The 12,934-nt window shown below is 43.7% G+C and overlaps 3 protein-coding genes across 3 annotated transcripts; 1 reads left to right on the top strand and 2 right to left on the bottom strand.

Moving 5' to 3' along the window:
- Positions 1-461: 461 nt before the first annotated feature.
- Positions 462-3,668, bottom strand: LOC115741498 (protein SIEVE ELEMENT OCCLUSION B-like). The gene is made up of 7 exons (XM_030675436.2): positions 3,374-3,668; positions 3,152-3,256; positions 2,599-3,047; positions 2,405-2,514; positions 2,181-2,323; positions 1,565-2,059; positions 462-1,429 (listed from the first exon to the last, which is right to left on the bottom strand). Exons 1-7 carry the CDS (start codon positions 3,596-3,598, stop codon positions 803-805), a joined length of 2,154 nt encoding a protein of 717 aa, XP_030531296.1. The 5' UTR covers positions 3,599-3,668; the 3' UTR covers positions 462-802.
- Positions 3,669-6,497: 2,829 nt separating this feature from the next.
- On the top strand, positions 6,498-9,183 carry LOC115741506 (protein-L-isoaspartate O-methyltransferase 1-like). Its single transcript, XM_030675450.2, has 4 exons — positions 6,498-6,756; positions 7,544-7,814; positions 8,019-8,183; positions 8,704-9,183. The coding sequence occupies exons 1-4, from the start codon at positions 6,529-6,531 to the stop codon at positions 8,952-8,954; spliced, it is 915 nt and encodes a 304-aa protein (XP_030531310.1). The 5' UTR covers positions 6,498-6,528; the 3' UTR covers positions 8,955-9,183.
- A 259-nt stretch (positions 9,184-9,442) lies between these two features.
- LOC115741505 (28 kDa ribonucleoprotein, chloroplastic-like) lies at positions 9,443-12,708 on the bottom strand. The gene is made up of 4 exons (XM_030675447.2): positions 11,993-12,708; positions 11,758-11,859; positions 10,234-10,515; positions 9,443-9,753 (listed from the first exon to the last, which is right to left on the bottom strand). The coding sequence occupies exons 1-4, from the start codon at positions 12,569-12,571 to the stop codon at positions 9,688-9,690; spliced, it is 1,029 nt and encodes a 342-aa protein (XP_030531307.1). The 5' UTR covers positions 12,572-12,708; the 3' UTR covers positions 9,443-9,687.
- Between the last annotated feature and the right edge of the window lie 226 nt (positions 12,709-12,934).

Raw genomic sequence — 12,934 nt, 5'->3', positions numbered from 1 at the left:
GTCTTTCACGTCAGTTTCTTTGCATATTCATTTGAATATTTTTTATTCACCAACTCAGAAATGTCTTGTAAGATTTTCTGTCACATTTGCAGTTTAATTTCAAACTGTATAAAGCTCACATGCCCGTTTGAACATTAATATCGAAATGACAGATCTTCCATATTTTCTCCAAGCAATTAAAAAGAAACTAAATGCTCTGTTCAAGACACATGATTCGACTGTACAAGAAAAAAGTTACGACGCTCAATTAAGCGTTGTGGGAAAATTATGGCATTTACTATGTTAAGTCCAGTCCGAAGAGAATATCATTAATGGGTTTAAAAAATATCAAACGAGGATGTTTTAGAACATGTCAAGAAAAATATAATAGGCTTTCCTTGTAATAATATATTTCCCATGCATGGCACGGGGTTTTGTTCAAAGAAGGAGGGCTGTCTTGAAGTGAAGCGAACGCAAAGGTATAGCATACTAAAACAGAAGTCAAAACAGCTATAGATTGAACATCATCACCAACGCACATCAACCTTACAGTACAAGAAAAGTTGCAGTCAAGCCATACATCAAGATTTCATCTAAACACTTCGAAACAGAACACAACTGAAACCGCGAAAGGAACCCCCTAAAAAAAAAGCGACAAACAGGATAGACTGGATGAAAGCCAGAGCCCGGGTCCGAATGAACACCACACCCGACTGGACGCGGCAGCCTGCGCCGCCATCTTCCACAACCAAACCTTGCATAACCTCAAGATGGTACATCACGAGATACCTTCACGCCCGAGTAACCGCAGTTGAGCATCTGCTCATTCGGTGCAGCAGCGGTACATGATGAACTTCTCCATCACGCGGCCGCACTCTGCGCACACGACCCTCTCCGGGATCCCCCCGTCGATTCCGGGCAGGATCAGGCGGTTGCAGTGGTGTGGAGACTCGAGTTCCTTCTGCTTTAGATGGTTGTCCAGCGCGGCCGCGAAGCCCCTCTGATTTGCGTCGTCCTTCCACCTGTCGAACTCCTCCATGCTCGCCAAGGCATTTTGGCCCCTGGCTCTCGCCACCGGCGGCAACGTACCATGGCAGAAAATAGCCCATCCTTCATCGCTCCCGTCGTAGCTGAGTATCGTCATGATCTCGTGCATTACTGGGTCGTTTTCGGTGGACTTCCCATGGTGCAGCTTCGAGTGGAGCATGCTTTCGAGTCTAGCCCAGAAGAACCAGAAGAATGTGGGGTTATTCCAGCAGTAGCTCAACTTCTCTGAGGTGATCGCCGCCACCGTTCGCCGCACACGCTCCTTAGAATTGCTCTTCCCCACGTAAACCATTCCCAACGGGATATTCGCGAGCTTAGCGACAGCTTTGGCTGCACTTGTGAACTTCCTGATCCAATCAAGGTTCTCGCCTCCGAATAGGCAAATGTATGATCCTTGTGTCGTCTGATTAGAAGTAGGAAACATTAATTACCGACACGAAATAAAGCCGGGTCCATAGTTCATCTCGGAATTTTATTTGATGCATATCTAAGAATAACTCTGAGGGCGAAAAAGGATCGTTAGGGATGAAGTTTGTACCCATTCCATTATTGTCCCGTCGTCTAAGCCGTCGATGATCAGCTCGAGTCTCCAGCTCTCGTCCTTCCATAGCGCTTCCTCTCGCTCCTTGGTAAAAGGGTAGGCCACACTTCCCCATATCCGGATCATGTGGAGGGCATTGGGGCTAGCCAGCTTCCCCTGTGGATCCAGAGCTACTATGATGAACCTCTTCGAGAAACGCCACACCTCCCTTATGTACTTGATGACGGCCGGATCAAGGATCGAAGGGTGGTGGACAGTGTGCCATGGCATGATGCTCTGCAGCTCCTCGAATTTCTGCTGATGGGTCATATCCCAAGCAGCCGACTTTGGATCGATATCCACAATTGGCAGCCACACTATTTCGAACTGGTACTCGGCCCTCGAACGAGACTCTCTGTACATGTGGTTGAGAAGTTCGATGTCTTCAATGGCGATTTCGAGATCTGATATCAGTAGCAATACCGTCTTCTTTCTCAGCACTTCAAGGCTGACCTGTTTGTTGTGAAATGAGAGAGAATCGCTGCTGTCATATCTCTGTTTATCGATACCGACTAGATCGAGGCCAATGAGTCTAATAATGGGAAGGAAGAAGTAAAAGAAAGTAGGACCAAACCTTTGATTTGGTGGTACCGTCCACCAGCGGCTGTATGTCATCCCTGAGATAGATTAAATGCTTGAGAATGGTCATGTTGTCCAAATGAATCTTGTCGAAGAGGCGTACCAGCGTCTGATAAGCTTCGAAATGCCTCTTTTCATCTGCATCCTCCAGAATACATTAATTATACGACTCGACTTCTTGAGTTTAAAAGATTCGACAAGAAGACAAAATGTTCCCACCTATATGTTGGTAGCAGATGGCAAGTTGCTTCTTAAGGTGCTCATGTATGCTACCGACCTTGTAGGCTAAGCTGGATAGTTCCCATGCTTCAGTGGCTGATGGTATGTATCTGAATCATTCCGTAAAAAAGGAAACATCAATCTCGAAATCGAATAAAAAATCACTTTGTCTAGATGAAGGATCCTTGGCTTACTCGTTCCCCAACCCGATCAGGCTAGCAATTTGTGAAGCGCAAGAAACGATGCTGCGGATAGTCCAGTAGACTGCAGTAGGAATATGGGTCATAGCAGTCGACAGCGGGGGCACCTCGGATGAAATGTACTGTGGAGGTAGCTCGCTGAACTGGATAATGCACTTGGCCACATCCACCATGGCAAAGATGAGATTATTGAGCGCATCGAACTGTGGTTTCAAGGAGCTCGAGTGCTCCAACATGTCTGGTAATTGCTTGAGCAAAGCTACTGATTTCGCGAGGTGGTTCGAGGGGTAAAGCTGGACTATCAGAGAGAACTCTCCGTAGTTCACTCCGAAGGCGGCCAGCGCCAACACCAGTTTCGCATCCCACGAGTAGGCCGAGATCATGTTGAATATAGCCATTGTGGTTCCATGGGCATCTCCACCTCCGCTGCACTTGCACGATATCTGCAATAAAAGTAAGTCAAAGTATGGTTTCGCTATCTGGGCTAATTCCTTCTTGATGTGAAGATGAACTTATGCAGTTTTGAGTTCAAGCCTAGAAAAATCACCTCGCAGGAGATTTTTTGGATAACGTAAGGCAATGCCTCTAGGACACCATCAAAAGCCGCCAGATAGGCCTTCTCTTCCAAACTAGTCTTTGATACATGTTTCCCCTGCATAGTTCCAAAATTCAGACAACTTTCCTTAGCTCTCCGAATACAGGTTTTTCTCATTTCCAGGATGAAGGCAGGACCTAAAAGAGACCCGAGAGAGAATGGTGATGTACTTACATTCAAAACCCCGTCAATGCTTGGAGTAGCATGGCGAAAAATGCTCTCGATGAGGCTGAGGATGGGCTTGACGTTGACTTCGCGGCTGTCAGGAGAATGAGTCGCTTGAATTTGCTTCATCATCGCGCTGTCATCAGACACTGCAAACATCCGGTGACCTCCCTTCTGCTGTACCTTGGGAGGACGAGGAGGAGCCGCGACGACGCCTGCAGCAACGCCCGCCATGCTAGTGGTGGCAACAAGCAAATTAGCAAGTGATGTTGGAAGTGATTTGAGTGCATTTACGATAACGCAAGCCGGGATTTATATACAGGTTGAGCGGAATAAAGCCACTGTGAACAAGTACCTTGCTTGCGAGGAGGGGCGAAGACAAAAGCGAAAGCCATTGCATCAGGATAAGGTTGTAGTAGCACTGATGATGGCCCCCTAAGTATCTAAAAGCAAAAGTGGCGCAGCAGAAGTGAATGTTTGAACCAACCTTGTAACATAAAGCAGCTCAAAGTGACGACAGTGCACTTTCGACATCATAGTCATTGAGATCACCATCAAACTCTTTGAAGAGTTACCTTCTGTAACAGTGCAGTATATCCAGAACTTATCCGGCTCATTTCTGGTACAATATCCTGGTTCTCTTTGTGACGATCATTCCATTTCAGGTCTTGGCGAACACTCGGTACCAATGGTTGCATGGTGAGGGACAGAAAGCTCGCATCTTTAGAACTTGACCCGGTTGCTTAACTTTATCTACCACCGCCGTCCTGGACGTTTTTCCGCATCTGCAGCACGGGATGCTAGGACAAGAATGAGGTCGAATCTATAGGAATCGCGATCAAGATTTGTCCCGAACCCGCTAGCGGGGGTAAGGAAAGAGAAGCTCAAGAAGAGCACGCAAAGCAAACGGTTGTTTCCGAATCTTCCCACAGTTGAAAGTGGTTCACATCAGGGTAGACAGACACACACGGACATCATCTTCTGACGTATAAATCCTACTGTTTACGTGACGCATGACCCGACAGGCTCGACAAAAACTCCAATGCTTCCAGAAGAACACGACATCATGGGACTACATTGGGGGAGGCATCTTCTGTGTAACTCGGATCAAAAGGAAGCTTACCCTTCAATCCATTTCCCTAATCCAACCTGATAAAAGAAGAAGCGAAAGCGGTAAAGACGAGCAACCAACGCAATCTGAAAACGGAAAAATTTGAAAAGAAGCAAAAGAGAAAGAGGTCTCGTGTCTCACGAGTTGCATGTTACTTAACCAAAGGGGGTGCGGGAAGGGAACAACTCTGTTTTTTTCCACCTGGGTAGAGCCTAAAGTTAGAATAAAGTACTTTGTTTTGGACAAATCTACGGAAGATCGCATTCTAGGAAACATGGCCGTTGGGTAGCCACTGAACAGCACTGCTCGTAGTCTGAACTTGGAATAATGACACACATAATGTGTAATATGATCCATGAACTTTTCTAGACTTTAACCTAATATTCAATGTGGTCTCTGAAAAATTGGTACATGTTCAATGTATTCTCGAACTATATAAAAATGTTCAATGTAGCCATTCCGTTAATTTAATATTAGTGACAATATTGAACGTTTTGATATTATCCATGGATTAAATTAAACATGTACCAAAAGTTCAAGGAATACATTGAATAGATTAAAAATTCGGGGACCACGTTACACATTGATCTAAAGTGCAGGACCGCATTGATCAAATTGAAAATTATAGGGATCATATTGCACATTGAGCCAAAGTTCGAGGACCATTTGTGTCATTTTCACCCCGAACTTCTCCAAGCGAGGAGAATAGAAAGTTTCCCATGTTATCTAGTCCAAAGAAAGTTTGGTTTTGGAGAACTCCCATGAAGGTTAATGAGAGACAAATAAATGGAAAGGAGGTATTTCAACTCGATAATTAATTTCTACATTCTCTCTCTCTTATTTCCTTACTATTCCATCTTTTATTCATCTTTTCATTCTTTACCCCTTAATAAGGCTTCTCACCATTCTCACCCCAAACTAAAGACGGTGAAGAAACTCTTTATTAGTGTCGAACTTGAATTTTAGAAAACTTCATCTCATATCATTAAAGCTCAACGTGATGGATATTGGAAACAATTTTCTCTCGTCTCCATTGATCAAAATCGCCAGAGTTTATGTATTTTGTCTTCTAGACTTTCTTCTTTTTGATCTATCTAGCAATAAGTAGGTCTATCAAAATATGTATAAACTCATTTCTCAACCCATATATGATGGGCTGAGTTTTAATAGGGATTAGTCATATTTAACAAATGCGTCATTAATGGGTTTTAATAAATTATGAATGTTAAATGAGCTTACAACTAACTAAAACCTAACCCCCCCACTTCCACGACCATGCTTTCATTCTCTCTGGTTCTCATTCGATCTCGTGCTCTCGCTCCACACTCTCACTTTAGTTTGGATATTAATTGTGTTACTTATGGAATTTTTTTAGGAAAATGGGCAGAGTCGGGTATGTACCACCACATTTGCAATGCCTGAAAAAGGGACAAAACGGGCATGTGCCACCTGAAAAAGAGACAAAATGGGTATGTACCACCACATTTGCAATGCCTAAAGATGGAGGAACAAGAGCAGATCCAGAAAAGGAGGTTTGGAAAATGACGCAAGGGCGAGGGGACAACGTGAGGGAAAGAGGGCATGAAAAGATTGGGAAATGATTTCCTTCCTTTCACAAATGGAAATTATTTTCCACAGTTTCAAGAGGAGTTTTTTTTATTGATCGAGAAACATTTTCTTTGACCATGTATTTTTCGCATCCGAAACACTAAATATTGGGGAAAATATTTTCCAAGAAAACCTCTTTCGTGAAACAAGTCAAAAAGGGTGCGGAATCCGACCCAACGTCCACGTGTCTGGAGCATTTGGAACCGAGCCCATGTGGAATTCGGGCCATCACGACCGGTCCAAGCTACAATCTTCTCGGGCCCACAAAAGTGGCAATCAATCGGCCCATAAGCCCATGACGCGAGCACCGGAAAAGGCAAGATTCTTCTGTCCACGTGGCGACAGGGGAAACAGATGACGTATCCCAGAGTGTAGAAGGTGTGAGAGCGAGCGAGCGAGCGAGCGAGGGAGATGAAAAAGAGGGTAGCGGACAGAATAGAAGAACATGCCTCCAGTGGTGACGCAGACACTGGCCTACGGTCCTCGCTATCGTGCGCCTTCCCCTCTGAAGCTCCTCGCGACCGCCATAGCTCTCGGAGCTCGTCCTTGCAAGCGAGTTCGGGTGCGCAGCCTCTCGTCTCCGCCGGCTCGCTTCGTCGCTCCTCTCGCGCTCTTCTGTCGGCCTTCCTCCTCCCATCTCTCCGCCGGAAACTCTCTCTTCTCGCAAATGGAGGTGAGCTCATTCCGCGAGTCGAAAGCTCGCGCTTATGCCTGTGTTTTTCTTCGGAAATCATGAGAATTCGAGGTACCTACGTTGGTGCGAATAGTGATTAGCCCTGTCCACCGATTTGTGGTTGTCCTGAGGTACCTTGTGTGGTCGGTGCGATTGCCGCTCGATGCCAATTTCCGACTAATCTTACCCAGGCTAGAGTTTTTTTTTTTTTTTGGTCCTTTAGACAATGCAATTACAAGCTATCCGGTTTTGTCTATCTATAAGGCAGTAGCGAATTCAGGTTTTGTAATTGCTGACGGCTTGGCTCTGTGGGACTTTTGGTGAATGTGATACGTAGTTTCTCCATTTGCAATGATTGTGTGTTTTTCCAGGTAACATTTGTCTAGGAATACTTTACTATGCAATTTGTTCTCATAGTTGTCACTGCGGTGCACTGTGCGTCGTTGTTTTACGATGATGTCCAATGTTGTGCGTGCCGTGGGCCTCTGTTGACAGAAATTCAGCCCATGGCCTTATCACAGCTTCAAAAGGTAATGGCTTGATGATACAGTCCAGGCTTTTCTTCTGAGTTGTTTGCCGTAGAAAGCCGTGTAAGCAACTACATTTCGAGGACTGTAAGGGCCTGGGTGAAGTGAATTTTTCTGACTTTCTGCTTTCACTAAAGTTTCCGATGAGACATTTGGTTTTGTTTGTACTTTTTGTCTCTTTCCTTGTGATTCTGAATGTTGTTTGTGGTTACACTTGAGCTGGTATTATCCTAATGCCTGAGCTGTATTGGTTGTGACAGCGATATTGGACTGGAAGGGGCATCAATAGTAACAAAGCAATGGTGGAGCAATTACAGAATTATGGAATTATGAGGTCCAAGAAAGTAGCTGAAGTGATGGAGAAACTTGACAGGGGTTTGTTTGTCCCAGAGGGTACCCCTGCTTATCTCGATAGCCCCATGCCTATTGGTTATAATGCTACTATTTCTGCACCTCATATGCACGCGACATGCCTCGAGTTACTGGAGAAAAACTTGCAACCTGGCATGCACGCGTTAGACATTGGATCGGGTATTTACGACAATCTTCTTTGTTTTCTCCTCCCCCTGATTTTGCTTTGAATGTTTTGGGTTTCTTAGTGCCCCACCTTTAATTTAGCAGTATTAGCTCTGGACATACACTAGTGCAATGAGAATGCAGTTTTAGGATGATATACATGCTTTCGCATAATCATTCTTAAGCTAACTGCTGCAATGCTTAAATTCACTCTTCCAGGAACAGGTTATTTAACAGCATGCTTTGCCATGATGGTCGGCCCGCAAGGTTGTGCAGTTGGTGTTGAACATATTCCCGAGTTAGTTGCTGATTCAGTGAAGAATGTTCAGAGAAGTGCAGCAGTTCCCTTGCTAAAAGAAGGAGCCCTTTCACTCCATGTGGGTGGTATGTTTGTCTATTGTTGCCTTGCCTATGCTAGTCTATTGTATGTTTTGGCTCATGGAGAATAATCTGTTACTGTTGTACTTTAGAATTCAGCCTTTGGTTTTATGTCACCATTAGTTTTCCTCGACTGACATAGTACCCCGCCCTGCCCTTTGTTTGCTTGAAAGAGCATAAGTTGATTCTTCTGCTATGGACCCATTTGAAAATCCTAACACAAAAGGAGGTAGACCATCTCGAAAAAGATTTGACTCCTGTGTCCCTTGAATTGTACTAAGGTAGAAGGTATGCAAAATTTCTTTTTATGAAAATGGTATACAACTATCTAGCTTTCCATTACGAATTATACTTAGCAGGTCTATGGGAGGAAAAAATGTCAAGTGCATTTTACTGTCTTGCTCATTGATTTCCCTTTCAGTGGTTCATCAAGAAACCTCGATGGATTTGACTTGGAAATCTGGTTATTTTTTTGACAATTACTTGAAGGCTCATTGCACGATGTGTTGTGTCAATTTGTTAATAGATGGAAGACTAGGTTGGCCTGAACATGCACCCTACGACGCCATCCATGTCGGGGCGGCGGCCCCAGAGATACCCAAAGCACTAGTGGACCAGCTGAAGCCGGGAGGGAGAATGGTGATTCCAGTTGGGAATATATTTCAGGATCTGAAAGTGGTGGATAAGAACTCTGATGGTTCCATCAGCGTTCATGACGAGACTTCTGTGCGTTACGTCCCTCTCACCAGTCGAGCTGCACAGCTAAGGGGGTTTTAAGGTTGAATACTTCTCAGAAATTGTAAACGTTCTGTACTTGTAGGTATACGTTGTGTCCGGTCCAATACAGTGGCAATTTCTCCTTAGCAATTATGTGTACAGATGAAGCTAAAGACGATTGTAGACAACACCAAGTAGCGAGTGGGCTGTGAGTCTTGTATAAGCTACCCTTTGTAAGGTTGTTATGAGCTGTAATTATTAACGAAGCATATGGTATTGATGTCTGGAATACTTTGTTCCTCAGATTTTGTAGACAATTAGACGATCCAGTCGGCTCCACAAATTGCAAGGTTCATATGAATTCTAAACCTTTAGTGTTGCTTATCAAATTAGAGTTAATGGCACTTCATGAACCAGAAATTCGTCAATAATTTTAACGTTAAGGTTTAAACTCCAAACCCCCAGACATTTGAAAGCCCTCCTCCAAATGCTTGGCTTGGCAGTGATACCTGATCACTTGCATTTTGTTTTACTCATTGTAACTCGAATGCAATAGTAATTTGCATCTTTGCCTTTCATCTATCCATGCTGTGAGTAAATAGAGTTCTTCTCACTGTAGCAGCACGTCTAAGCAGCTTTACCAAAACAAGAGAGAAAAAGAACCTCGGTAGGAAAAGAATTTGTGGGTCATGTAGGAAAAGTTTACACTAGGATCACAGGAACACGCATAAACTTATGAATGACCATAATGAATAAACCTAAAGTGATCAAATCCAGATTATCAAAATTTAACTTAAAAGGTGCTGCGTCTCGATCTTTCCTCGGCCATGTTCACCCTGATTGCCCTTCCATCCAAGCTCTGCAACACCACGACACCAAAAGAATCATCATCAGCAATATATCCATTCTGACTTAAAGAGGATGAAGAAACAAACTAATATTCTCCCCCGAAACTCCGAATATCGGGAGTAACAACAGCACTGTCAGAAACATATATTGTGAAAAATATTTGTTCTAAAATAAGTCTTGAGCGTTCATCCTTTCCATCATACTCTGATATAGCAAAGAAACCTGCATAAGTTTCAGTCTAATTAAACAGTACAAACCTACAACTTATCTTTGTTAATCGTTAGATGCACATGTAAACATAATAAACATGATTTAACACAAAATTGAAATGGGAATGAAAGCACTCGGTGTTTTCAACTTTATTCTAGATTGAGAAGTCATCAAATTTCTAACTTTATTCTAGATTGAGATGTCATCAAATTTTCGCCTTGTCGAGGACGCATGTAATGGCAATTGCTTGAACAGGGAATAGGCACAGAAAGATTAGTACCTGTCCATCAAGCGCAGCAATGGCGTCATTCATTTCAGTCTCCGTTGCCATTGTCACGAAACCGAAACCTCGTGAACGGCCACTCTCCCTGTCATACACCACCCGGGCATTGACCACTTTCCCATGCTCACTGAAAAGCTGCTCCAAGCGGCCATTATCCACATCCCAAGGCAGGTTGCCAACATAGATTCTGAAAGAAGCCTCAACCGTGCGGAGGGGTCTCTCTGGCCGCGATCCTCTTGGAGCAGCCTTGTTCACAGTCAATAATCTTCCGCCCATGTCCTGTTTAAAATGATTGCCCAAATCTGACACTGCTTTAGAAAGCCGTCATTTTTCAACAGCAATAGAATCATTGACAGGAACGTCAAAGAATCAGAGGAATCACAACATGCTTAAGCACAGACTGCATAATTTTTTTATGCATGAGACTAGTTAAAGCATTTGCTGAAAGATTCTAAGCATGCACCTTATCAATGTTAAAAAGTCGATAAGAGTAGCCATCAAAATTTCACTGAAATCAGATAAGCAAATCCTTCATACATAAAGAAATAGTTAAGAGCCCTTACCAAAAAAAAAAAGAAATAGTTAAGAGCCAAAGAATCAGTAATCATAGTAAGCAAAGGATACTATTCTCGAGTAAGCAAAGGATAGAATTCTCAGACAATTTCACTGAGTCATCAAGCTAAATGTCAGTAATGGGAGGTTGACTAATTTCCAATTGTCAGATAGAATCTATCTTGGCCTCGGTATTGCTTTCAGCATTTTGTTCTGAAACCAAGATGATTGTCGTTTGTTAGTTAAGTAAAAGATAGTATTCTCAGACAAGTCATCAAGCTATATGTCAGCAATCGGAGGTTGACTAATTTCCAATTGTCAGATAGCATCTATCTTGGCCTCAATATCGCTTTCGACATTCTGTTCTGAAACCAAGATGTTTTTCATTTGTTAGTTAAGAAAAAAGTCAACTGAACAGGAGTATTGAGAGTGTCAATCATAGGAGCCAACTGAACGCAACTCTTGACCTTATGAGGATTCTAAATGCTAGTCCAGACATGAACATACCGTCAAAGCTTGGCCTGCACATATGTGACTGGGACTGAGAAGATTATGATTTGCAATCTTAATTAGTTATATTAATGCCAACAACAATGAAACGGCATGTTGGCAGAAACAATATCGGACGCCAACAACCAAACGGCATGTTCGCAGAAACAATATTGGACGTATAAATTCAACCTTTCAGGAAGGTAGAAAGGAAAAGCTGCGAGATATGGGTCTGAATAAGTCAGTCAGCTCAAGGAAAAGGGCACACTTGATTCAAAGAGCAGACTAAACTAATGGATCTAAAACTAAACAGTAACAACCACATAATACTGAAAGGAACTAATGTACCTATTAGTGGAGATCCTTGACAGTCCCCCACACTACTTGAGGTCTATATACTATCTTGCGTAAACAGCAATCAGCAGCATTCCAAGAAACAAGAACATTAAATCACGATACACATGGGGGAATTGAACTCACATATCGGTGGAACAAATCAACAGCCTTTTCGGCCTCCTCGACCGTGCTCATGGTCACGAAACCAAATCCACGACTTTGATCGGTATCTCTGTTATAGATAACCTGCGTTTACAAATGACGCAGAAAAGTTAAACACATTGCACGAACCTCCAAGAATTGACAAGTAACAAGCTTTCCCATCAATTTTATCCGTACATAAATGTGCAAAGACAGATGAAGTGAAATTGGGGTTCACCTCTGCTATCTCCACAGTCCCAGCCTGCTCAAAGAGCATGGCCAATTTCTGACTGTCAACGTCGTAAGGCAAATTCCCAACAAAGAGTTTCGCCTCTTCAGGCGGTTCCACAAAAGTTTCTCCTTCTCCTTCTTCTTCTTCTTCTGCTCCTGCTTCTTCTACTCCACCTCCTTCTCCCTCCACAAAATCCCCACCCTCACTGATCTCGCCCCCGCCTTCCCAGTCCGAGACCCTAGCTTCGGTCTCTTGATTCTCCCACCCGGGTTCCCCGCCCTCTTCTTGTTCTTGCTCTTGATCAAGGGTGGTGGTGACCGTGTTGTCCTCATCTTGTTGGGCCCAACCCGAGGTCTCGGCAACGAAAGCGACGAAACTGGGAAGATGGGTCTTCCTCAGAGGATGAGAGGCGAGTGTGAACTGAGAAAAAGATGAAGAAGAGCAAGAGAGGTGTATCTTGATGGGTCTGAGGGGTATTGGGAGATACGGATGAGAGGACTCAGACGAAGAGGAGACGAAGAGAGAAGGTGGGCATGAGTCGGTGATGGACAAGGGTTTGAAGACAGGTGCAGTTGCAGAGGACATTTTCTAAGAAAGGAGAGAGCTTTAGAGCGACTGTGTGAGGATAAGAGAAGAAGAGGAAGAAGAAGTAAGAAGAGGAGGGTGGAGGGAGAGAGGGGTAGAGAGAGAGAGAAAGTTGGGTTAAACAGACACCATAGGAATTATAGATGGCGGAAAGTCCAAAAGGAAACATGATATCGCCGCAACATCCCGGGCTTCCAGATATTTTCTCCCGCAAGGCCCTTTCTATCTTGTACAGATTTTCAAATTAATTGAACCATACATTAAATTCTCCAAACTTAAGAATGTGAATTAGGGCCGAGCAAAACGGACCGTCCAGATCGAAATCACCACGATCGAACCGGACTGAATGGTTTGATCCGGTTC

This window comes from Rhodamnia argentea, chromosome 6 (genome assembly GCF_020921035.1).
Source record: "Rhodamnia argentea isolate NSW1041297 chromosome 6, ASM2092103v1, whole genome shotgun sequence".
Classification (NCBI taxonomy): domain Eukaryota; kingdom Viridiplantae; phylum Streptophyta; class Magnoliopsida; order Myrtales; family Myrtaceae; genus Rhodamnia; species Rhodamnia argentea.
Note: the sequence above shows the minus strand (reverse complement) of the source record. Positions and strands in the feature narration are given on the sequence as shown.